This window comes from Schistocerca gregaria, chromosome 1 (assembly GCF_023897955.1).
Source record: "Schistocerca gregaria isolate iqSchGreg1 chromosome 1, iqSchGreg1.2, whole genome shotgun sequence".
Lineage (NCBI taxonomy): Eukaryota > Metazoa > Arthropoda > Insecta > Orthoptera > Acrididae > Schistocerca > Schistocerca gregaria.
In genome coordinates this window covers 993,497,093-993,524,768 of record NC_064920.1, presented here as the reverse complement: position 1 = coordinate 993,524,768, position 27,676 = coordinate 993,497,093, and the positions used below count along the sequence as shown (strand labels likewise).

The following is a 27,676-nucleotide window of genomic DNA, read 5'->3' as shown; positions in this document are numbered from 1 at the left end:
CACCCACATTCTTTTTCAACTCCTCACACACCTATTCCCATTTGGACCTATCCTAGTGCACTGCCCAGCTTGTCCATCATATTGAGTGGTGCACCATTATTTCTAACACCTACTTGAGCAACCGTTTCCCATGTGCTATCCATTTGCTGACTCCTACCCCACCTGCGTGCACACCCAAATGGCAGCTTGCTAAAGCTGACTGGTGGCTTAACTCTTCCCTGGCGACCTTTGAAGAACAAGATTTCCCCAGTTGTGATGACCAGGTGAAATATCTAAAAAATCTTATCCTTACTGGTGCAGAACATTCCATTCCTTGCACTTCCTCTCTACCACGATGCCGTGCTCTAGTCCTTATGCTGCGATGCAATTTGTGCATGGAAACATGATCTCCGCTTTTTTAACTGCCATCCTACAATGGCAAACTACATTCATTATAAACAGGTGCGTGCAAAGGGTCATCACATTCTTCGGGATAGCAAAAAAGCTAGCTGGATTTTATGCACTGGTGTGTGGGCCAACCTTGGCCGGGTCTCTGGGACCACGATCCATTCCCCACTTTTGCAGCCTGACATTAGCAGATGATGTCATCATGCACCTTATTGCTATCTCCAACACTTTTGCAAAAACTTCGAACTCTTCCCACTATACCCTGCCTTCCTCCATCGAAAACGAGCAGAGGAGGATTGAGCAATACTGTTCTCTTCTCATAATCGTGAATGCTAAAATGCCGCCTCTGCTATGAGGGACCTAGATCATGCTCTCATTTCATCCCAACCCTCCACCCTAGGCCCAGACTCTGGCCACATTCAGATGTTGCAGCACCTTTCTCTTGCGGGCAAGCGCTTTTTGCTTAATACATACAACCACATGTGGGCTGAGGGCACGTTTCCCGGACACTGGCTTGAAGCCACCGTCATACACATAGCTAATCCCGGTAGGGATAGAATCCTTCCTTCTAGCTGCCACCCCATCTCTCTCACAAGCTGTTTTTGCAAGGTGATGGAACATATGATTCATGCCCGGCTGGTATGGTGGCTTAAGTCTCGCAATTTACTAATTACTGGACGGTGTGGATTTTGAGCATGGCGTTCGCCAGTTGACCATCTTGTTACTTTGTCCACACGTCTTGAATGGTTTTCTATGGAAATACCAGACTGTGGCCACGTTTTTTTGATTTGGACAAGGCCTATGACACCTGCTGGAGAACTGGTATCCTCCATATTCTTTACTTATGGGGCTTTGGTGGCTGCCTGCCTGGTTTCCTTCAGTAAATTTAAAAGACAGAGTTTTCATGGTGTGTTTGGGTTCTGCCTTGTTGCCTTGTCGTACACCTTTATCCAGGAAACCGGTGCGCCTCAGGGTTCTGTCCTGAGCGTCGTCCTCTTTGCTATCACCATTAACCCTATAATGGCCTGTCTCTCACCGGGCATCTGTGGCTCCCTTTTTGTTGACTATTTTGCTATCTACAGCAGTTCTCCACAGACCTGTCTCACTGACCAGCATCTTCAGCGATAGTCTTGATCTCCATTACTCTTGGAACATTGATAATGGCTTTCATTTTTCCACTGACAAAACAGTCTGTATGAATTTCTGGTGGCACAATTGTTTTCTCCCACCATCTTTACATCTTGGGCCTGTTGCTCTTACATTTATTGAAACGACGAAAATCCTGGGGCTCATGCTCGATAGGAAACACTCTTGGTCCTTCCATGTGTCTCACCTGGCAGCCCGCTGTATGCAGTCCCTCTGTGTTCTCAATGGTACTTCCTGGGGTGCAGATCGAACCACCCTTCTCCGTTTGTACTGCTCCCTTGGCCATTTGAAACTAGACTGCGTGCTTTTTTTTTTTATGCATCTGCACATCCATCCCTCTTACGCTGCCTCAACACTATCCACCATCATGGGAACTGTTTGGCCAATGGCATCTTTTACACTAGCCTGGTTGAGAGTCTGTATGCTAAAGCTGCTGAACTACCACTGTCCTACTGCCGTGACTTTCTCCTCGGTAGGTACGCATGCCATTTTTCTACCAAATGTGCCCACCCATCCTATGCGTACTTCTTTGATGACTCTTTGATCACCTGTATCGGGTGCGGCCCTCTTCCCTGTTACCTCCTGGAGTTCACTTTCAGCTCTTGTTCTGCCAGCTTCATTTTACACTACCTGCAACTTTCCCGGTGGGTGTGAGCCCTTCACCACCTTGACCCGTGTTCACCTTGACCTTCATTTGCTGCCTAAGGACACTGCTCCAGCCTCACTATTGCCTGCAGTTTCATGATCTTCGCATGGAACTTTGTGATATTACCTTTGCGTACACTGATGGCTCTTGGACTGCCCGTGGTTTTGGATGTGCCTTTGTCATTGATGCCCATGTCTTTCGATATTGTCTTCCGGCACACTGCTCTGTATTTACAAGAAAGCTCTTCACCCTACATCAGGCCACGGAGTACATCTGGTGACACAGACTTTTCAATTGTGTCCTCTGCCCAGACTCTCAGCGCCCTTCAGAGTTCATGTACGCTGCACACTGCCCACCCCTTAGTGCAACGGGTCCAGGAAAATTCACTTGCTCACTCCTTGGTGAAGCCACTGTGACATTTATGTGGGTTCCTGGTCATGCAGGTCTGCCAGGAAACGAGGCTGCTGACACTGCTGCAAAGGCTGCAGTCCTCGTACCTCAGCCCACTAGTTACTATACTCCCTCCAATGATCTCTGTTTTTGCTGTCTGTCACGAGGTGCTTGTGTTGACATGCGACTCATTGCTCTACAGTACTAGCATCAAGCACATCAGTATGTAGCATCAACATGTCAGTGTTCATCACTAACGTGGTTTTGCAGTCAGTGCAATGTTTACAAATGTGGAGTTGGCAGATCCCCATTTGATGTATAGATTAGCACAGGGCAATAGCCGTGGCGCGGTACGTTTGTATGGAGACAGATTTCCAGAACGAAGGTGTCCCAACAGGAAGACGTTCAAAGCAATTGATCGACATCTTAGGGAGCACAGAACATTCCAGCCTATTACTCGCGACTGGGGAAGACCTAGAACGACGAGGACACCTACAATGGACGAGGCAATTCTTCGTGCAGTTGACGATAACCTTAATGTCAGCATCAGAGAAGTTGCTGCTGTACAAGGTAATGATGACCACGTCACTGTAATGAAGAGTGCTACGGGAGAACCAGTTGTTTCCGTACCATGTACAGCGTGTGCAGGCACTATCAGCAGCTCATTGGCCTCCATGGGTACACTTCTGTGAATGGTTCAACCATCCATGTGACAATCCTCATTTCAGTGCAAATGTTCTCTTTACGGATGAGGCTTCATTCCAACGTGATCAAATTGTAAATTTTCACAGTCAACATGTGTGGGCTGATGAGAATCCACACCCAATTGTGCAATCACGTCATCAACACAGATATTCTGTGAACGTTTGGGCAGGCATTGTTGGTGATGTCTTGAATGGGCCCCATGTTCTTCCACCTACGCTCAATGGAGCATGTTATCATGATTTCGTACGGGATACTCTACCTGTGGTGCTAGAACATGTGCCTTTACAAGTACGGCACAACATGTGGTTCATGCACGATTGAGCCCCTGTACATTTCAGTCGAAGTGTTCGTACGCTTCTCTACAACAGATTCGGTGACCGATGGATTGGTAGAGGCGGACCAATTCCATGGCCTCCACGCTCTCCTGACCTCAACCCTCTTGACTTTCATTTATGGGGGCATTTGAAAGCTCTTGTCTACGCAACCCTGGTACCAAATGTAGAGACTCTTCGTGCTCGTATTGTGGACGGCTGTGATACAATACGCCATTCTCCAGGGCTGCATCAGCGCATCAGGGATTCCATGCAAATGAGGGTGGATGCATGTATCCTTGCTAACGGATGACATTTTGAACATTTCCTGTAACAAAGTGTTTGAAGTCACACTGGTACATTCTGTTGCTGTGTGTTTCCATTCTATGATTAATGTGATTAGAAGAGAAGTAATAAAATGAGCTCTAACATTGAAAGTAAGTGTTTCCGGACACATGTCCACATAACATATTTTCGTTCTTTGTGTGTGAGGAATGTTTCCTGAAAGTTTGGCCGTATCTTTTTGTAACACCCTGTATAAATAAATACACATAAGTGGACCAATTTGTGCAAAACAGCTGGAGAGTAAGGCAATAAAAAGTCTACAACTCGCCTATAAAAAAGTAAAAATATATATTTATTTTGACATACATAAAATGCTTACAATAAGCCAACACAAATTTCTTCAGAGGCACTCACAGCATTATGGCAAGTTACCATTTATTTTCTGTTCCCATTTTTGCCCCCAGTAACTTGCAGTTATTTGCATTCAGATAAGCACACCTGCAAATAGAAAAATTCATAAATACACTGAATGAAAATAGAGTACTTTTCCTCCACTAGAACACACTTTTGTACTCTATGAATTTTTAATGGTATTTTGCATATCAACGAAACAATAGCTGAGTACAGTTTAAAGTAAGGCACAAATTTCCATGCTGTGCAACAAATGCAAATGAAATTTTACAGGATTTTCATGTGTTATTTGTATCTGGAACATTTCTACATAAGGTGCCCACTGCAGTTTACAAGCACATTTGCATCCCAACAACTTTCATATATCTCTTTCATTACTTTACTCTTTCAATGAAGCTTCTCACTGCAAATGCAACACCATCAGGGTGCAAGTCTACTGCCTGTAGTAAATTTTACAGGTTCATTGTTCCAATAATGGAAAAAATACTGTTAGATGAGTGGTGGTCTGTCTTTTCTTATTTCATAACTATTGTATGAATGTTTCCTTAATATAGTCTAAAAATAAACATAAAAATGTGACCTGGGTGAGTGAGATTACATTGAATTCAGTTTGGATAAAATACAAAAGAAGAACTGGCTGCAGAAATAATGAAACAATACATATCAGTGTCAAGTCTTTACATACAGCTGTATTATTTATTAACATATTACTGTTATCCTTAAGAGATTTGCAACAGTACTGTTAAATGTTTATCATTATTTTCAAGCACCTATAGATTATAGGAGACCACTTATTCAAACATTATTTTGCAAATAATTAATAAAAAAGTCTCTGTAAATTACAATTTGCTGATGGTACATCATGATACGTGTCTCATAGTGTCAGACTTTTTCTACTATAGACGCCTCAGCAAACAATATATTGCATACTATCAATCTGAAATAAAATTGATATGAAAATCTTCATCTTTCATCTCTGACAGCACCAAGATAGAACATTAGAAAAGTGACTACTATATTTCTGCTCACTCCTAACTATTTTCATGGTACCTGTTTACATTTACTTCTGCTACACACCTTAAAATTGCCCCTCTTGCTTATTTTAAATTGATACCACACAGCAAATTTAACTGAATCTATAATGTTGACTGTCTAAATATAGTTTTGGGGTGGCACACAAGTAAGTATGTAGACTTTAACACAAATTAAAACTTACCAGTGAAACAAGTGTTGTACATCATCTTACAGTTTCAATTCTTCACCTGGGGATAATGGAGCAAACTGTGCATCTACAAATTCATCTGTAACTTCCGACAAAGTGCTTGGTTTCCAGTTAGGTTTTCGTCCCTTGTCTATCAATAATGCTTTTACTCCTGTGTAAAATAACAAATTTTCCATATGAGATATATAGTAATATTCAGAACCTCAAGCCTAGCAAAGCACACCAACACAAAAGCTCTAACTTAAAACTATGTATCAAGAGATTTGCCTGAAATCCAAGAATAGAAAGCAAGCACTTGCTGCCATTAATTGTCAAAAATAAAAAACAATAAATAAACAAAAAAAACATTCAAAGACAAATGGGTAAAACTAAACTTCATTTTTCAGTTACAGTCCTGCACAATGCATCAGAGGGGAAAAAGAGCAACAATTTTTCTGGCAAGACAATATGTCTGCTCAAACAGTTGTCACTGGCACGATTCCCTTGGTTTAGCACCTTATTCACTTGAATAACTCTGCATAATTTCTTCTTGTTTCTGCACATAAATTGCACAGAAGGGATCCGATTTGATGGTGTTAGGGATGAGCTGCCAGCTATCATTGTCAATAAGTGCAAAAATTATTTCCTACCCTGAGTTCACCAATTGGACAACTGTATTATGTATAATTGAGGGCATTTTTAAAGTGATGAGAATGCTTTGTAAGAAAACATAGTCTGAAAAAGAAAACTGCAACCCTATTATCTCATTCAATACATGCACAGTTACACGTGTCGCCCTTTTACAGGCAGTGCTGTTTATTCTGTAGCATGATTGGCTTTCACACATCGTCGTGGGTAGCTTGAACTTCAACAAAAATTATTTCTGTGCTATCAAGTACAGTCGGTGACTTTTTTCGTTCGGATGTACACAACTTGGTCAGAAACATACAATATACTCAAAATAAAATTTTAGTGGTCTCCACTGAAGCTTCCTGTCAATCCACGGCTTTAATATTAACCTTCTTCTCGAGCCACCAGAATGTGAGACAAGATTAGAAGTACTTTTCATTCCAATTTGCACACAATAAATATTTACAAAGTAATGAATATTCCACAAATACCAAATAAAATTGCCTCTGTGGCTGGGGAATTGGTAAAAAAGGTGGGGTTTTGAGCCTTTTTATTTAAAGGTATCTAAAACTTTTCACCAAATATTAAACATTCAATATATTTAGGTGCCTATCATAATTCTTAGGCTACCATAAACATGCATCATCAAATGAAAAAATAAAATAAACATTTTACAGCACTTATTTATAAGAAATGGGAAAAATTCATACAGAAGTCAGATTGTATGCAATATTCACATTTTATGGTACTATTAATACCATACATGCATCAATCAGTTCTGCTAAGAAATTCATCAATAGAGCAAGAGGAGTTGACCACCAATAACTCCTTTAGGCTTTTTGCAAACTGAACTTTATTGTTAGTTAAACTTTTCATGTTTGCTGGCATGTTGCTGACAATGTGTATAGCTGAATAGTGGACACTTTTCTGAACCAAAGTAAGTGACTTTAAATCTTTGTGATAGTTTGTACCTCGTAAGGTCTTCTCTAATTTTAAGAGGAGTGAGAAATTTTTGTCCATGCACAACTTCTTACAGGGAGAGACTTGTTCTCTCATAAAACTTTGAATTTTATGCAGTTGCCACATATGGCAGAAATTTGAAGCTTACCCATTGTGTGCTGGCTGTTCACATAGTGATCTTTCCTACCATTGTATGCATTCTTTTTGCATACCTACTAGCAGCTGGTTGCACATAACTATCTGAGCTTCTTATGTTGATAACGTGACACAGTTGCACAATTTTTCCAACACAAAATTGGACCCTGGAAGGTACAGAGGAAACTGGTGTTGAAACTGGACCTGAGAGGTCAAGAGGAATCTGGTGTTGAAGACTTAAAGTAGGTACTTGTCACCAATGGTTGTGCTTCAGTTTCAGCATGTTGATTTCTAATAATTGTCACATTTGGGTGATAGAATGTGAGGTATAGCAGCAAGCTGCAATAATTATGTATGGGCTAACACAGCCTACACACTTAGACTACCATCTGGAATGATAGGCCAGCTTCTGGGAACTGGCACCGCACAGATGAGGACTGATACAGCAAAGAGAGGGTGAGTGGCTTACCAAAGAGGTGGAGGAGCAGGTTACATCTAAATCTAGAATGGTTTTCGGAGGAACGACTGCAGTTAGCCTCCATTTAGGCTCAAATCTATCTAGAGATACCTCAGAAAGCTGTGGAGTGCTATGGAAGATGGGATGAAGCTGCAGAGGATTTAATACCACAACAGAGAAGACTCAAAAGTGTAAATGGAAAATAGTGCATGTTTTACAATGTGGGATTCAACTGGGTAAGGTGTACCCTTGTTAAGGCAACTGATTAATACATCCATTAGGTTGCTGTATTGTGTGCAGAAATTAATAAGGACAAAAGATGTATTATTATGAATTAAGCATTATAATAATGACATCCTACACATTTGTCATTTAATTCATATAACGGAACTGCTTTGATCACATAGCATGGTACTAACCTTCATAGAAGTCGTGACCCTCACATGCATGAACAGCAAGTCTGTACTCCATCTTCAGACAGTCCAATAAACTTTTGCCTTCTCCTTCTTCTAGTTGTTTTTTTGTAACTTTTAATGAAGTTGGAGACATATTATTTAAGGTCTCTATTGTTTTCAGAGACCACTCTGAACCTTCAGCTCTTAACCTTTCTAATATCTCCTCCACTGTTGGTGCTGAGAAGCAGGAATCTATTATTGACATGTATGGTGTAAGACTAAATTCAGATGTCTTTGACGTGCTGGATTTTGAAAACTTATTTAATACCTCCTCTACTGCATTCTGAGTGCCTGGACACTTTAAAAGTGAATCCAGCAAGTCAACGAGTTTACCGGAATCACAGAAATGAGTTGCAATGCCTGCCTTCAAAACATCTAGTCCTTTCAGTCTATATCCTGTCAATGCAAGATACAAACCCAACTTACCACCTAATCGAGGAAGGAAGTAACTGCCACCCACATCGGGAAATAATCCAATTGCGGTCTCTGGCATTGCAAAAAGAGTTCTCTCTGTAGCTACACGAAAGTGACCATGGACTGAAAGTCCCACGCCTCCACCCATGGTTATGCCATCTATAAATGCTACATAGGGTATATGATATGTGCCAATAAGAGAATTAAGTGTATATTCTTCACGAAAGAAGTCCCTTCCCAGGTTTGTACCTTTTATACCAGCTTCAGTTACAGCTCTTACGTCACCTCCAGCACAAAATGCCTTTTCACCTGTTCCTTTCATTATCACTAAGCTCTTCTCTTTCTCCCAATTTTTCATAGTTGGAAATATTTTTCGTATCATAGATAAATTAAGAGCATTTAATGCTTTAGGTCGATTAAGTGTTATGACTCCTTTATCGTTCACAGATTCAATAATTACATCATTTTCACTTGTAGAACTCATCTGTCTTCTCAGACACAATGCTATTTTACGAATAGCATTGTTTTTCCTGCTGAGATGTAAGGGAAAAGTGCAGGTACAGATCTGAAAAGCAAAGAAACAAGCAATTACTGGTTTAATAATCAATAACATGCAATGCAAAAAGAACAGTCCAAATTCATGTAACACAGACAACAGTGATTTGAGGTCACTCCAATATCTTCCATGGACATCAAGAAAATCATTCACTCTCTTGAAACTAAGTATTCAAGGGTTGATTACATTTCACAAATTTCAAAAAGTATGTTTTCCTGATATAGGTGTATCTAGTCACATGTAATGCATCGCTTCCCCAGAATTTTTGTCTTTCTCAAATCGGTCTTATGTATGCTTTTGTTCTATATCCTTTTTGACAAAGGTAGCAATGCTTCTCTTAATTATTTATGCCCTTCTCAAAAGTTTCAAAAGAGTACTGTTCTTAGCAATAATTCAACACATCTGCAAATATGATTTTCTGAGTCATCTACAATTTGGATTCCAAAAGACCATTCTACCAAACATGCTATCTACCACTTCACAGACCAAAAATTAAAAGGCTGTCCTCAATCCAACAGTTAGCTTGAACGTTAAAGTGCTTTAATAGGCATGATCCTATTGTAGATGATTCCTCAGGCTTTGTAGTGACTTATCCAGCCACTTACAGGGAACCTACAGTTCAATATCAACTATGAACTACAACACAACTTGGCATCCTTCATATAAATAAATCACTTCCAGGGGGGAAGAAGCAGAGAAGATTGAGGACTGACTGAGGACAACTTGAGATCTTTGGAATTTTAATTTGACACTGACCCACTAAGTCACTGAGTGACAATGGAACAGGTAGACAACAAAAGTTTGGCTACTACAAATGATCTGCTTAAGGCACTGGCTAAGCAAATTGCAGGATCCTTTTTGAGAAACTTAAAAAGTTATGGCTTTCCAAGTATAATGAGTATTTGGTTCATATGATATTTAAAAGCTGACAGGACGCAAAGGGTCACATTGATGGTTTTCATAATGTATCATTGGGGGGGGGGGGGGGGGGGGGGGGGGAGAACACCTAGTGTTCCAATAGATTTGTGGGAGACACCTGCTATGGAGAGCAAATGGAATATTAATTATTATTTGGTCCAATGGCTTTGTTTTTGTTACCTGAATGTATTGTCTGTTCCTTTTGGCATGTCCAAAAGAACAGATACCATGCAGAATATGCAGCTGTTATACATATTATGTAAGTTGGAGGTGGAGGAAAGGAAAGGAAAGGAAAGGAAAGGAAAGGAAAGGAAAGGAAAGGAAAGGAAAGGAAAGGAAAGGAACAACTGATGTCAGATGCATCAGGCCTTTGTCCTTTGTGTGGCATCAGTGGCAATGAGCGAAAATGAGTGCCAGACCAGGATTTGAAACCGGGATCTTCTGCTTACTAGGCAGTTGACCACTACACCACCCAGACACAGAATAGTAAACAGGTGATCCTGGGTTCAATTCCCGGTCCAGCAAATGTTTTCACTTGTCACCAGTGATTCCGCATAAAGTCAGATGCAGCTGACATCAATAGTTCCTTCCCTTTCCTTTCTCATCCATCCACCACCAATTTACATAATGAGTTTCTTGTACTCATTTATATTTTGTTTTAATGTTTTTGACAGAGCAGTTTAGTAGTTGTCAATTATAGCTTTCACTTGTGAATAAGAGTAATAAAAACAGTTACCATTCATCATTCAATACCATTTTGACCTATAGGCCTAATTATGAGTTACACCAAGAGATTCTAAATCGAACCCACTCTCAATATACACAAATAACCTCCCATCTAATTCTAATAGCTGAAACAGTTGTATTTGTTGATAACACAAGCATCACAATCAAGCCTAGTAAAGAAGCAGCAAAATAAAATGATAAATGAAATTTTCATCAAAAGCCTTCATTTGTTTTCATCAAATGGTGTGTCATTCAGTAGAAAAACAATGCATTCAATTCTGTACAAGGCAGGATATAACAAACAAGAGGGCTAAAAATAGACCATGGCAGACGGCACGTGTCTAAAACTATTTGTCCAAAAATTCTTTGATGTGTATACTGACAAGAACTGGCTGTTACAAATTCTAAAATGCTGAAGTTCAACCAAATTCACCATATGTGCAATTACCGACTATGACAATGACTGCATCAGGAGGTGAGCTTACTCTGTGGGCTTTATTTCATCAATGTAATGTGTGATAATATTCTGGGGCAAATCCACACTTAAAAGCAGTACCCCAACAAAAACAGCTAAAAACAAGGAGATTTTAAAATATGGAGACTGTTTTGTTCTACCATCCATCAAGATTACACACCTCAATCTCTGGATTTGGCTACTATCAATGTTCAAAGGCTAATAAATTTGAAGAATACAATATCACAAGTAACACAGAAACAATACTGTAAGACAGAAAATCATTACCATTGGATTCACAAGAATGTACTATTTGACAAGAAGTTAAACATTTCACTCAGCCAATACTGGTAATATATGCAGTACTTAAAGTCATATTTTGCAAAAATAGAAGTTGCTGTGTTGCTGCAGATTCTTTTTTTTTTAATTTGTCATCAAAGTGCAAATGAGGAGTTCCAATGAAGCAATTAAAGATAACAGTGGAATGTGACAGCTCATGCTTAATTAAAATCTGGGGCTACACTAACAATGAGTATGTTGCCATATTTCACATTTTGTGTTTACTTTAGCTGGCTTTGATAACTCGCAACAAAACTGTCACCTTCCAAGCTAACCTAGACCTTGGGCTACACTGTAGATCTACCAGCCACCAGAACCTACATTCCTAAAACTAATACAGATGCAAAAGAAATATTGACAGTCTTCTGTTCTCTTTGTTTATACACAAATGACATCACATCATCATTACTTTACACGACAAAGCCAACTTTTGGTATGTGTAGATTCAGTTGCCAGCAACACTTTGGGTCAAAGCATGTGCACCATCCAGACCATGCAACTACTGGACAATACTTTGAAAGCACTAGCATACTCAATGGAGGGCTGGAGCCTGTCAGCATTTCAGTAGGATTGTCTATATGTGAGTTCCTACATATGGTCTTTGATGTACTTCAGTCACAAGTTCCACTGTGAGAATAGACATTCGTCTGCTGTTTCAGATTGTGCTGAAGGTTCCATGTACACTTACACCAGAAGTTGTCACATTTTATGTAGTCACACTGAATGGACCAATATTGATGTTTTGATGGAACTGTTCCACATATCAAAAAAACATCCTCCTGAGAAGGTATAGTTATCGCTAACATACCCAGTTCAGAAGATGATGCACTGAAGTTAATGCCAAGAGAGATCCACAATTACTGCAAGACAATATCTAGATTTTCAGTTCAGAAATTGAAGGTATGGCATCTGAAGACAACTTTTAATGGGTAGTGAAGATGTTCCACTAAGCTATCAGTTGTGGAACAGTATAAAATTTCTCAAATCCTGTTCATACCAAATATTTCTGAGACAACATTTTTAAGGGTTTCATGGCCACTTGTTGACAAAGTGATATAGTTCTCAGGATATACCTACAGGCGATGACATGTTAATACCGAAGCGACCATTTGGACACTTCCTTGTGAAAGAGCTGAGAAAGCACACACTGAAACTGCCAGGATACAGTGCTGAGCTAAACCACCAGCTCATAACCTGAAGAAAGAAGGGATAAAAGCTATCAAGGGTCCTCATGTTGACAAGAGTGCACTGGTACTGCCTGCCGATAAGGGGAATGCGACCGCCATAATGAAGACCGAAGATTGTGAGCATAAGATCCAAGACCTATTAGAGTTGATGACATACTGAAAACTAAGCACAGATCTGATGCAGCAGACCACATGAAATACACATTAGTTAATGAAGGTGCCTCCTCCTCTCTTAGTGAACATACAGAGGAATCTGTGCAAAATACAAGCCCTACCACCTGAGCTGCATGGATTACTAAAGATCCATAAGAGTAATGTCCCATTAAGACTTTGTTAGTGCTACTGGCTCACCAATGTATAAACTGGCGAAACACTAAGCCTCTCTGCTCCAGTCACAGATAGGAAAGACTGACACATACATAAACAATTCAGGACATTTCACTTAGAAGTTGAAGAAACTAAAACTTAGACCAAACAACAACCTGATCAGTCTTGACACCATTTCCTTGTTTACCAAAGTGCTACTCAGTAACTCTCTGGAGTGCATCAGTATCATTTTCCAGCATGGCATCACCAGGCTCTTTCATGCATGTCCAACCACGAGCTATTTCATGCAGAATGACAACTTCTATGAACAGTTGGAAGGCGTCACCGTGGGTAGTTGACTTTGTCCACATTGGCCAGCTTCTTCATAGAACATTTTTAAGCACAGGCAAAAGACTTGGGATACCTAAGGTGTGGTACAGATACATCAAGCAGTACTTTTGTTGTGTGGTGCCATGGTGAGGAACAGCTCGGTGACTTCCTAAAATACCTGAACAGCCCCCCAGCCAACACAAAATTTATCATGCAGGTAAAAAAGGGCCAACAGCTACCCCTTCTAGATGTGCTGGTCATGAGGAAGGGTGAAAATTTGAGACACAGTGTGTATAAAAAAAATCCACCAGTTCATAAGCGGTCACCCAAATCAAACACTTGGCGAAGCGACACATCAGGAAAAGAAATGTCTGGTATGGCCCTTCTGCCATATATTCCCAAGTGACAGAGAGAATCGATGGTATATTGTGCAAACACAGCATAAAAACCATTTATTAACTGATAAAGAAGATCAAAGAGTGCCTCAGATTGGCAAAGAAGAAAAGTGAGCAAATTTCAATGTTGGGGATACCTGCATACTATATACAAGTGGAAAAGTCTATGTTAAAATGACTGAATGATCACTCAACACCAGAATCCCTTAACATAAGCAGCAATACTGGTTGGGCAAGGTGCAAAACTGACTGTGGCATAGCACGTGCTGAGAGAGACTGACCACATAGTAAAATTCGCAGACAAAGAAGTTCTTCCTTTAGAGATGAGATATCACACCCACTTTTTCAGAGAAGTTATAGAAACACACAAACGTGCCAACAATTTCAACAAGAAAGAAGAAAGCCTCAAGGTGAATGGATCCTGGATTCTTACGCTGCAGCAAACAACCACTGCAGGTAGCAAGGGAACAACCACAGTGGAAATGACCACGCAAAAGACCTTGGGCATTGGCAGGTCAGGTAAATATAATCTGGGCCGCAAGGTCCACTCCAGTCTACCACCAGCAGTCAGCATGAAGCTTTCAAAATGCCAGCCACTCGTGCCACAAAAACATCAGAAAAATTACCAAACAGACGTCATCCAAACAACCCCAAGACAGATACCAACAGGCAGTTTGTCATTTCTCTGAGAGTTACAAATAAATGGAAGTTGGAAGTCAAATAGTCTGCTTCGATTTGTTATGAAGTCGGGTCGTACACCAAATCACACAATCCATCAATTGGGGGGAGGGGGGGGGGGGAGACACTAAAGTTAAGCAACTATTGTGTCTGTGGTGTCTTCTATCAAATGGGCTTGATGCAAGAAATATAAAAATTTTCAACTCCTGCCGAGCATCACATGTATGGTCAAAAATGCTGGGTTGGCAAGAAATCATAAGAACATACCACAGTGGGCTGGTACATGGTGGTGTATCTCATTTTGTTGACAAATATTACTTTGTAGACCACAATTTGTCTATGTCAGGCTAAACAAATGCTTGCTTTATCAACAGTCTGGTGTGAAAAATGGTTGTTTATTAAAAGTTGAAATCTCACAATACAGTTCTGAATTTGTTAAGTGAAATTCTTAATTGTCAAAACTGCAGATAGGATGTAGGAGTAAGGAATGATTTAACTTCATCAGTTCCGTCTTGAGCATGGACCACAGCTTCAAAACCAAGTCCTTTTGTCTCCTGGTATGTTTTTACCACCAACAATATGTTGGATGTCCACAGTACATTGTGAGATCAAGTCAACGTATCTTACATGGAATTCAATAAAATAGAAAGAAACTTCCACATGGGAAAAATATATTAAAAACAAAGATTCCAAGACTTACCAAGCGGGAAAGCGCCGGCAGACAGGCACATGAACAAAACACACAAACACACACACAGAATTGCTAGCTTTCGCAACCGATGGTTGCTTCTTCAGGAAGGAGAGGGAAAGACGAAAGGATGTAGGTTTTAAGGGAGAAAACCTACATCCTTTCGTCTTTCCCTCTCCTTCCTGAAGAAGCAACCATCGGTTGCGAAAGCTAGCAATTCTGTGTGTGTGTTTGTGTGTTTTGTTCATGTGCCTGTCTGCCGGCGCTTTCCCGCTTGGTAAGTCTTGGAATCTTTGTTTTTAATATATTACATGGAATTCAAATTTACATAATCAGATTAACTGATGGCCTGGCATCATCTGTTCGTGAGCCTTTTGAGTGGCTTTGAAATGTCAGTATTAATCGAGAGGTGGAACTATATTAGTTCAATTCAAAAGCTTCAATGCTTGAGCATTGCTGTTACTACAAATGAATCCATGAATACACAGAACTATTAATGGAACAGTGTATTTCAATAACCTGTATTTTCTATTTTCTAATCCACATTCAACTCCAGTATCCTTTCAACGTGAGGGAATCAAATTACGGTGGGGACTTTGTATCTGAAACTGTAATGGAAGTACTTGGTCTAGCTGCAATGCATCCTCCCAGTAAATCCAAAGCACATTGGACAGAATGTCAAGGAGTAATCTGGTCAAAGAATAGAAGAGGTACTGTCTCCTTTAACTGAGCTTTGTGGGAGGGGGGGGCGGAGTTAGAAAGAAAGAAATACCAATAATAAAATTACACAGCAGAACAATAGAACATTACACAGCAGAACGATCTGTTACATATTATTATGCATAAATGTCTATGTTATAAAACAACAATTTTGAACACAGTAGAAATCAGGAAGCACATCTTTGAGTTATCTTTCCATGCCATCAGTTCACTACCCAGTACACACGAGAAATTGTTTTGTATTGTATCGTACTTTGAATGCGTGTACGCGTGCGTGCGTCTCCTGATACAGTTGGAACTTATGAGAGAACGAAACAGCATTCTATTCAGTGAGTTTCCATTTTTCCTCTGCCCAATATGTTTCAACATTGTGGCACATTGTTGATAATGTATAACACCACTGACCTAAATGCACAGAACCACATTCACAAAGAATTCAGCAGTCTGGGTTGCTTTTCTGTGAACTGTTGCTGTCTACAAGACACACTGCCATTATGTTGCATCCTGCAGCAGACTCTGGTGAGGTGTAAGTGATGTCTGAAAACACCATCCCCATACTTTCGAGTCACCCAACAAAAGTTCCAATGATATAGAAATCACTTAAATACTATACCATACCTGCATGGTGATGGAAAAGGATCCTTATTGTAATCACTGTGCCAAAATCAGCTGCCAGTTTTCTCACTGCTGATGAGATTAAGTGTAAGATATAGAAGGGGTTGCACCTAGTGCCCTGAGTGTCCACGAAGCAGTGGCAAGAGCAACTGAGTGGAGACTTGCAGAGAGCAATAGAACGAACTGGGCACCTACACTGTTAGAGGAGTTTAGCTAGGGGCAACAGCAGAAAACATCAACAGCACAGAAGAGTACCAATGATGTAGTTGATTTTGTTCTTGGTGTCTGCAAGATTCTTATGAAAGGTGTGCCTGTACCTTTGTGCTGTGTGTCCTGTATTTAAGATACCCAAATGAAGTACTACTGTTTAACAGACAATTCCCTGCTTTTTTCTGCGATTACAATGAGTTAGATGAACGCACTATCCGGCCATGCTTAATGTTAAATGATTATGTATCTTAGTTCACTTATTTCAATTTATAGTGATTGTGGCTCCGATTTCCAGCTGAAGTTAGTGGCGTGACACCTTGCTACCACTTGTCTTTCTTTTCTTTTCTTTTTTTTGCCTGAGTTTTTGCCTTTGAGCAAATTTTATTGTCATTATTGTAACATATTAATACCAGGTATATTTAGAGAAGGAAAGTGTGAGTGTGTTGTGTGTGTGTGTGTGTGGCGTAACTACAGAGTAAAACTAAATGCAGAATTTGTGTCTTTCTGCCTCTGTGCTCTTGCAGATATGGCTGTTAGTGATGTTCCTTAGATGTAGTGACTTTGGGATAATGACTTGGCCTATGGTATCACTGGTCATGGTCAAGGCTATACAAGAACTTCCAGCTGCTTCAATAAACCTTCCTCTGTAACCATAGTAAATAGGGAGTTGTGAAACATACATGATAGCTTTCGTCTGGTTTACTGATGGGTTAAAATCAGACAAAAGTGCTGTACTAAAGGCACATGAGGTGCAGCCTCAATTATGGAGTGCAATCTCCCTAGGGGAGCTGGCTACAATATTCCAGGTAGAGATATTCAATATCACATTATGTGAAGAGCAGAATCTACATAGAAATTACAAGGATCATAGCATCTACTTTCATTCAGACAGCCAAGCAGCTCTGAAATCTCCATCAGCCTGTGTAATTAAATAAAGATCGTTGTAGAATGCCATGAAATCCTTGTGATGGTGGAGAAAGCAATTAGGTAAACCTGCTACGGGTGCCTGGGCACTCATAAATTACAGGTAACATACAAGCTGATAGGTGGGCCAGCACAGGGGCAATAACTCAATTTGTTGAACCCCAACCTGACTTAACTATCACTAGGATGATGGTAGAATCTAAGCTACATAACTGGATCAGTAGGCAGCATGCAAAATATTCACTAAAACTCAGAAAAAAACAAAAATATAGCAAGCTAATGATGCTGAAATCATGTTTTAAGAGAAGTTCTGAAATCCTGGTCTTGAACAGGAAGCAGATTAAACTCATGGGAGGTCTAATGACTGGCCAAGGGAACTTCAGGAAACATCTGCACCTGATAGGTGGAGAAAAGTAGCACCTAACTGTGAATTATATGGTATGGAGGATGATATTGCTCCACATTTAATCTTCTGATGTGAAGCACTGGGGACCAAAAGATGCCACATTTTTGTCATTAATTCCTGAAGAAATTGTGGCTAACACAGATATAGGAAAGGGACTTGCACTAATCTTTATGGGTACTAGTTGGCTCTTGTCCACTGACAGAGAAAGATTTAGTACAACAAACGCAGTTTCTGTGTGGATAACAGGTGTCTAGGATCACTTTTTTTTTGTCTCCATGGCTAAATCAATCAATCAACCAATCAATCAATTCATATGCAGGGTCCTAGAATTACGGCACCTGAGTTGATCCAGTAAGCTTAGCCAGAATCAATTCGGTTAAACTCTGTGGAATAACGGTGCCGCTGTTCAATTAGCCATGAGCGAGATTAATTCATTCTGGAAAGGAAAGTGCCTTCGTGGTCCCAACTGAGGAGGTTGCAGGCCGGATAGCACATTATGTGAATGTTTGTGTGCTTTGAAGTTCTATGTAAGGAGGGGGGTCAAATATATGTAGCCCAGTGTCTCAAGGCAACAGCTGCACAGGTAGAGTTAGTGCTAAATGGCATACTATCATTTCAGTACAGGATAATAGGGGCTTGGTAAACACGGAGCAGGATGGTGAAGGTAACCATGATCGGGAAGTAGGGGATCTTTCTGTTGATATTAATTAGTGGGGTGAAGTTTTCAATGTATCATGTCCTTTTCGGGAATAATGAAGGAAGGGGAAACATTTTTGGTCGATGCTATTTCACTTACGATGATTTTTTTTATTTTTTTCCACTTAGTGAGCATAAAGAAGTATTCAGGCTTTGGGTTATTGAAATCCTGCAAATACAGTACCCAAAATAAAGGCGAGGTTAGCCCAGGGAATGGCTAGGACCACTGTATCATAGGAAACAGTTGGAAGTTCCCTAGACAGATCTGCAAAGAGGAATTTCCAGAAGTGCAACGTGACAGCTGATTGCTATGGATTATGGTTGTGAATATGTGATGGGGACACTTTGATGAGTACATGAACAGAGTAAAATACACAGCACGTGCCTTGTATTTCGTATATGGAACAGGACATAATATTAGACAGTGGAGAGGAGAATTATACACTGAATAGGTTGCCATTAATTATTGCCCAACCTCCCAAGAGCTTATTGTATTTGGAAGCCTCGGTTTAAAAAATTAATGGAATTAGGTACATCAGTCATCGTTGGCAGGCAGGGAGTAGCGACTACTGGTGGTAGAGCAGGTGAAAGGTCCTGCCTACAGTGCATGAGACATGTCAGTTATTTGGCATGTGAAGACCAGGGACATTTTAGACAGTGTTGTCCACAAGGGAGACAAGATAATAGAGAATCAAGGATGAAACTAAGATGAGGGGTGTCAATTACAGCTCTAGGTATGGGTAAAGGGATGCAGGCTCAACAGCAAAACTGGACCTCATTCATATATGGTGAAATTAATAACAAGCCACTTTGTGCTCTTTTGGATACTGGTAGTTTTGTTCCCATCTTGCGATATGGTTGTTCTTATTCACCAATCTGACTGTGGCTAGCCGAACTTGGACCCAGCATCAGTCTCATATGCCCTAGTTAATTCCACTTCAGTGCACACATTAGGTTGGGTGAAGATAAAACTGCGTATTCGAAAATTTACCTGTGTTGTTATATTACAAACAGCTCAGCTCAAGGGTTGTCTACCGAGTTCATTTTTGGTTCAGACGTTATCCACAATACCAGGATAATCTCAAATGAGGGAGGACTACTTTACATTTAAATTTTGTAAAGATCACACCTTTTTATTTTGCGTACATATGAAGTATCCATCAATTTCTACCTAGGTAAAGGAAAGTATTGATAGTACTGTAATGTTGGATCATATGCTACTGGATTAGAAGAAATAGCTGTGTGTATTTATTGAATTTACAGATGGGCTTACTGATAAAACTGGGGTTATTGAGTCTCATTTTTTATAACGATTGAGCTTATGTATACAATTCCATTGAGAAAATGACCTCATTATTTATCCCCTGTGATTATGAAAGAATGGAAGTGTGTCATAGAGGAAATATTTGAACAGGGCATGACCCACCCCTCAAACTCACCCTGTTCAGAACCTATTTTCATGGTGCCAAATGATTATGGCACATCAAGGCTGAGCTAAATAAGCAGGTGGTACTTAGGTCTATTCCACTGCAGTTATGTACATCTGTTTTTGTTGGTATGTGGGTGTACAAGTTGTTTCTGCCTTGACTCTCAACCAAGCTTACTATTAGATTGTGGTTGATGGGGGATCCAAATATATTACAACATTTACTACTAATTGTGATCTCTTCAAATGTAATCCATTACACTTTAGCCTCACAATCAAAGCCTCTGTTATGTCCCAATTGCTGGAGTTTATGTCTTTGGATGTCAAATTTAGATGTTGAGATATGCTTCCTAGACAATAGAGCAATTTCATCTGCAATTGGGGGGGGGGGGGGGGAGAAACATCACCTGATGGAAGAGTTTACTCAATTAAGGGAGAGCAGGTTTATTGATAAAACTTGCTTAGGTTGAGTTTGCATTTACATAGATGATGTTTTTGTGTCATAAGGTGCCCTAGACAGAGTTAGGGTGACTTAAGTCAGACTGAGGCAATGAAGGGTAAGCCCACTGCTGATGAAACCAAAGAAAATAGTAATATTATTAGTCTCTCTCTCTCTCTCTCTCTCTCTCTCTCTCTCTCTCTCTCTGTCTTTCTTTCGAAAATTTATTCCAAATTTTAATCTGAAAGCCATGCTCCTGAATGAATTGGAAAAAAGGGCACAAGTTTAAATGGAAGGTGTCTCAGAAAGCTGCTTCTGAAGTGCTTAACAAAGCTTTGGTGTACACCCTATTCATTGAACAGACTAATGTTTCACTGACTGATGTTACAGCTCTACTACTGAAGATGATGAAGAAGATGGAGGAACTGTATTCTATGTCTCCTCTGGGTCGTCATCTCTTAAGGGAAAATATTGTGTATGAGTTGCCGACACTACTCGTGTTGTTTTTGCCAAGTTCCCAAACTGCTAATCAGGCCTTGAGTTGGGTTTGAGCTTACCCATGCATGTGCTGGTAGGATAGCAAACTAGACTAACCATATTTCAAAATTTCAGTTTCAAGTCAATCTTGTTAGTGTCACTGATAATCTAATTACAGGTAGTCTAAAGTAAGACTGAACCAGATGATTTTAAGGTAGATGTAGCCATAAGGGAGGGGGAGCAGCTCCTAAATTCTAATATCATTAATCCAATTTTAGGGGCATTTTGGCTTTGTTTGAATGGAGTAACAGATATCAGAGAATGATGAAACTATGAGACAGATAACAGACAAGTTATCCAGAGGAGAAGAGGCTACACCATATTTGTTGAATGATGGAATTTTGTATTTCATGGCCAGGGACGATCTCTGCCAGAAGTTCTTAGTCCCTGCCTAACTTATTTTGACAGCAGTAAAGAAAACTCTTGTCAAAATCCTTGATAATTATATTTGGAATGTTATGGGTTCTGGTGATGGTACAGATTTATAGAACTTGGTCCATTAGTAATCTCCCCTTCCCCCCCCCCCCCCCCCCCCCCCCCCCAATGTTACACAGCCAACAGGGATGCAATCAGGAAAGACAAGTAGATTTTGTGGGTCCGTTTCCTCCTTCACATTTGTGACACAAGTACATATTTGTTTGCATGGAAGCCTTTTAAAGGTTTTCTTAGCTGTTTCCCACCCATGCAGCTACACCGCAGGTGGCCATTGGTTGTTTGTGCTATATCTGCAAATACACACACACACACACACACACACACACACACACACACACACACACACACACACACCAACCAACCAACCAACCAACCAACCAGGAAAGTGTTTATACGCCAGCCTACAGCGGATTTCCTGGCAACAAATGGTGCCAGCATCATAATCCATGGCGCTTGGATTGGCACCAGTAATACCGCATTTGTAGTACCATATTATCTATATTATCTATGTGGATCATGTTACCATTGACAGCACAGAGCAGGTATCCATCTGCTGGGTGTGTACTTAAGATGCCACCCAGCTGTTAGTAAGGCTGTTATATTTACTGAGTCACAATGATATCTACTACTTACAGCACCCAGAGTTCCAACTGCAGCACCAACCACAGAGGCTCCTCAGCTGCCCTGCAATGAAAATCAGTACTTGCTACTAGGGCTGTAGCCTCTGTTGTCCATGGCCTCAATGGATAGTGGGCACCTTAGATGGTGTATGCTGGTTGAACTTAAAAGTTAGACTTGGTTCTTGTATCAAGCCCTGCCCTCAGAGATACCTTCCTATTAGACTTAGAATAATCCAAGTGTTGTTCATTACAACAAATACACACTAATAACCTCAGTGATTTATAATTTTCTTATGACTCCCAATTTGTAAAGGCTGTACTGCATGTGTCTTTCACATTTATACAGACTAGTATCTTTGTGGTGGTCACAAAAACTGAAAATGGCTGGGAGAGCGGTGTGCTTACCAAATGCCCCTCCTCATTCACATCCAATGATGCCTAACAGTTGGGGATGACACGACGCTAGGTCAGTACTGTTGGGCCTTCTGAGGCCTGTCGGACGGAGTTAAGCTTTTTTAGTGTCACTGTGAGCATTTGACAGTGAATTACTTCTATTCCTTCTTTGTGTCAGAAATAAAGTTCTGTTATTACACTACTTGGGAATCATCATCTGCAAGTGTGGCTGCAATCAGGTCACTACAATTAATAGCCATGAAGATAACTGGACCCAAAGTTTCAGTCCACTATTCAATGATGACGAGATTGTTACGACTCCGATGTTTACATACATTCCCAGAGTAGATGGCTCATACAAAGACATTTTCAAAACTTCAGTACAATTTGGCAGCACAATTTCCAGTTATACTAATCAAATATTCTTATTCCAGTACGGCAACACCAACTGGACATGTTGATGCAGTTACTGCTCACCTTCTAGCAACTTCATCAAGAACAGGAACTACTTCCGAAAACTTTCACCCAGCTGGAGGTTACCCTACCCCAGGTAAGGACAACACTGCATCTGCATTTCAAGTAGCCTATTCTTTTTCAGTATCTGTGTTTTATAGTATATTATGAAAAGCCCCTCAGACATGCATGCATATCTGAGGGAACAGACATTGCTACAATCTGCAGATGCATGAAATAGAAGAAATGCATTCGCAACTGCAAATAGAATTAGACTTCAGCTGCACAATTTATTGGTGACACATGAAAATTTGTGCTAGACAGGGACTCAAACCCAGATTTCCCACTTTAGGTGCATGGTCATCTTAATCACAAAATAATATTACACGCCTAGACAGGTTGTGAAAATAACAAATAAGTCTTTCCTTGTGCAGAAATCACAGCAACTGTGAGTGCAGGGGGTGGACACATGGTGACATATGGAGGTGTGGGTCAGTCCAGAAAGCTTGTTCAAACAGCTGAAGTGGTTAAGGCGAGTGCTTGCATTAACTATGAAATATGGATTCAAGTCCCACTCTGGTATGTATCAAATTCTTAAGAGACTTAATCCTGGTGTAGATCCTAGTACCTGTCAAATGTTGAGTTAAAGGCCTGACTAAACACCTATTATGCTTCACACATTCTCAGTGATCATAAGCACAGTAAACAATCTGTAATGCCATCCATGATGCTCCAGGATTTCCTGCAAGTCTTTCACACTTGTCAGCAAACTCTTAAGCCCAAGGTACTTCTGCTGCCACACGGACCATATCCACATCCAGACAGAACCAATCTACAAATTCCTACTAACATGGGCTCTCACACTTATTGCTTAAACCATGTTTCCCCTGTGATACCACTTCCAAGACATTAGTCTCGGAGGAAGGAGTTTCCATCAATTGTGATGATTCATTTTCTGTGCCAATTACTGCCTTCCCTGCAGTGTAATATGACACAGCCAATGATTAGGGTCTGTCCAAATGGACACTGAAGCAATGATGGTGGATGTACTCACAGGCTCCATGGAAACTCCCGTTCCATAATATATTACATGTTGCTCCACTATCAGATGGCTCACCTGAATGCTTTTCATGGATTCATGAGCTTGGGTCCCAAGAATTTTTTATGGCTCCAATGACATCATTGATAACACTGTTATTGTCACCTGCAGATGATGTTCTGCCCATGTCTGTGTTGAATTGGCATTATTTCAGGACTGCCACTTCAGACATGGACTAAGCAATGGCCAATTGTTACAATTATGCTCTCATAGCCTCTCAGACCTACATATCACCCAAGTGTTGGAAACTTCTCAGGACTATTCATTACCAATGTCAGTTCCAGCGTTGAGTGGTGATGAATATACAGATTCAAGACTTGATACTACAGGATATTACATAGTTTGGGAAACAAAGCACATACTTCGTAATACTGGGGATGAAGAGGACAATTTTTCAACTGTGGTGCCCACCCACTGCTCCATTATCACAGACCAACATTCCTTGACTCACTCCTTCAGTTAATGTTCACCAAACAGACCAAGGACCTTTTGATCAAATCAATACAGTTCAGCAAACTTATTCCAGGATCTGCCCTCATCACCATAGGATCCTATTACAGACATTCCAAAACAGAAATTCATGGAATGCTCTTCAACTTCATTACTGCAGGTCACACAGTATTTGATGAACAAACACCTCTCATACAACTGCATTATTTTCAGGGGGAAGATTCTTCAAGACACAGCATGCTACCCAACAATTCACACCGTTTATTTTTTTATATTTTTTTATTTTTTTTAATTTTTTGTGGTTTTAGTGCGCACAACTACAATGGTCATTAGCGCCCTGACTAATTTAGGAATGTACCGCGAGGCACAAGGTTAAAACAGCAACTAAAAGGGTCAACACTATAAAAGACGTATTAACAGGCATAGGATTAAAAAATTACAGCATAATCAAACGTCCTTAGACAGGTGTGTCACGATGATAAAACGAAGAACGCGAGCAGCAGCTCCTGGGTCATCTGCTAAAATGGCATCCACAGTACATGGCAGGCCAAGATCAAGACGCAGCGTAGTAAAATCCGGACAGGACGTTAAAATGTGGCGGACCGTCAGCAATTGCCCACACGGACAAAACGGCGCCGGCGCTGCCGTCAGCAGATGGCGATGGCTGAACTGGCAGTGTCCAATTCGTAGCCGGGCCAAAACGACCTCCTCCCGCCGAGAAGGACGTGAGGAGGACGTCCAAGCTGCGGGAAGAGGTTTCAAGGCCCGAAGCTTGTTGTCCCTAAGTGCAGCCCAATCGGCATGCCACAGCGATAAAATGCGCCGACAAATGACCTTGTTACAATCTGATGAAGGGACACAACAAGAAGCCGTCCGAGACTGGAGGACTGCAGCCTTGGCCGCGGCATCTGCAGCTTCGTTCCCAGGGATACCGACATGGCCAGGAACCCACATACACCTAACTGGAGACCCGTCTGCCACCAGCTGCTGAAGAGAGCGTTGGATCTGGTGCACGAAAGGGTGAACCGGATACGGATCGCTGAGGCTCTGGATGGCACTCAGAGAATCGGAGCAGATGACATAAGCAGAATGTCGGTGGCGGCAGACGTAAAGAACAGCCTGGTAGAGGGCAAAGAGCTCAGCTATGAAGACCGAACAATGGCCATGTAGCCGGTATTTGAAACTTTGTGCCCCGACAATAAAAGAACACCCGACCCCGTCATTGGTCTTAGAGCCATCTGTATAAATGAAAGTCATATTAATGAACTTCGAACGAAGTTTGACAAAACGGGAGTGGTATACTGAACCGGGGGTAACCTCCTTTGGGAGCGAGCGGAGGTCAAGGTGAACGCGAACCTGAGCCTGGAGCCAAGGTGGCGTGTGGCTCTCGCCCACTCTAAAGGTTGCAGGGAGTGAAAAATCAAGGAGTTGAAGGAGGCGACGAAAGCGAACTCCAGGGGGTAGCAGGACAGACATACAACCTGTATTGACGGTCGAGAGAGTCGTCAAAAAAGGAACGATACGATGGGTGGTCGAGCATTGACAGTAGCCGACAGGCGTAATGACAAAGCAGTATATCGCGCCGGTAGGTGAGTGGCAATTCACCGGCTTCAGCATGAAGACTCTCGACAGGACTAGTATAAAACGCTCCGATTGCAAGCCGTAAACCCCGATGTTGTATGGAGTTTAGGCGGCATAAGATGGACGGCCATGCAGAGGAGTATACAAAGCACCCATAATCCAGCTTGGAGCGGACGATCGACCGATATAGGCGAAGTAGGACGGTTCGATCCGCTCCTCACGACGTGCCACTGAGAACACGGAGGACATTTAAAGAATGGGTACAACGGGCAGCCAAATATGACACATGTGGAGACCAACTAAGTTTCCTGTCAAATGTAAGACCTAAAAATTTTGTTGCCTCCATGAATGGGAGAGCAAGGGGGCCGAGTCGTAAGGACGGTGGGAGAAACTCTTTGTAGCGCCAGAAGTTAATACAGACTGTTTTCTCGGAAGAAAAACAGAAGCTATCGACGACACTCCAGGAGTAAAGACGGTCAAGAGAACGCTGAAGACAGCGCTCCAGGAAACATGTACGCTGCGCGCTGCAATAGATGGCAAAATCGTCCACGAAAAGGGAGCCTGATACATCATCTGGGAGGCAATCCATTATTGGATTGATCGCTATGGCGAAGAGAGCGACGCTCAAAACGGAGCCCTGTGGCACCCCATTCTCCTGGCGAAAGGTTTCTGACAGGACAGAACCCACACGTACCCTGAACTGTCGATCAATTAAAAAGGAACGAATAAAAAGGGGGAGGCGACCACGAAAGCCCCATGAATGCATGGTGCGGAGAATGCCCGCCCTCCAACAGGTGTCGTAAGCCTTCTCCAAATCAAAGAACACAGCCGCGGTCGGGCACTTTTGCAAGAAGTTATACATAATGAAGGTCGACAAGGTAACCAGATGGTCAACAGCAGAGCGGCGCCTACGAAATCCACATTGTACATTGGTAAGTAGGCGTCGAGATTCGAGCAGCCAAACCAAACGAGAGTTAACCATTCGCTCCATCACCTTACAGACACAGCTGGTAAGTGAGATGGGTCGATAACTGGAAGGCAAGTGCTTGTCCTTCCCCGGCTTAGGAATCGGTACAACAATAGACTCGCGCCAGCATGCGGGAACATGTCCCTCAATCCAGATGCGATTGTAAGTACGAAGAAGGAAACCTCTACCCGCAGGAGAAATGTTCTTCAGCATCTGAATATGAATAGAATCAGGCCCCGGAGCGGAGGACCGTGACCGGGCAAGTGCATTTTCGAATTCCCGCATGGTGAATGGGGCATTGTAGTTTTCACAATTCGAGGAGTGGAAATTAGGTGGCCGAGCCTCCTCTGCCTGTTTTCGGGGGAGGAAGGCAGGGGGGTAATGAGTGGATCTCGAAACCTCTGCGAAAAAGCGGCCGAAGGCATTGGAGACATCCTCAGGGGCCACAAGGATGTCATTCGTGACCGTCAAGCCAGAAACTGGTGAGTGGACCTTAGTGCCAGATAGCCGGCGTAGGCTACCCCAGACAACAGAAGGAGGAGTAAAACTGTTGAAGGTGCTTGTGAAAGCAGCCCAGCTGGCTTTCTTGCTTTCT

General features: G+C 41.5%; 1 protein-coding gene across 3 annotated transcripts in view; it reads right to left on the bottom strand.

Moving 5' to 3' along the window:
• Nucleotides 1–4,201: 4,201 nt before the first annotated feature.
• LOC126278342 (3-hydroxyisobutyryl-CoA hydrolase, mitochondrial) overlaps nucleotides 4,202–27,676 on the bottom strand; it is a 44,865-nt gene continuing 21,390 nt past the window's right edge. For all 3 annotated transcript variants that reach the window (XM_049978401.1, XM_049978382.1, XM_049978391.1), the window contains 3 exons: nucleotides 8,084–9,098; nucleotides 5,498–5,654; nucleotides 4,202–4,368 (listed from right to left, as the gene is read on the bottom strand). In XM_049978401.1, coding sequence (XP_049834358.1) covers nucleotides 5,524–5,654; nucleotides 8,084–9,098 — 1,146 coding nt within the window. In that variant the 3' untranslated portion in view covers nucleotides 4,202–4,368; nucleotides 5,498–5,523. The remainder of the gene's footprint in view (nucleotides 4,369–5,497; nucleotides 5,655–8,083; nucleotides 9,099–27,676) is intronic.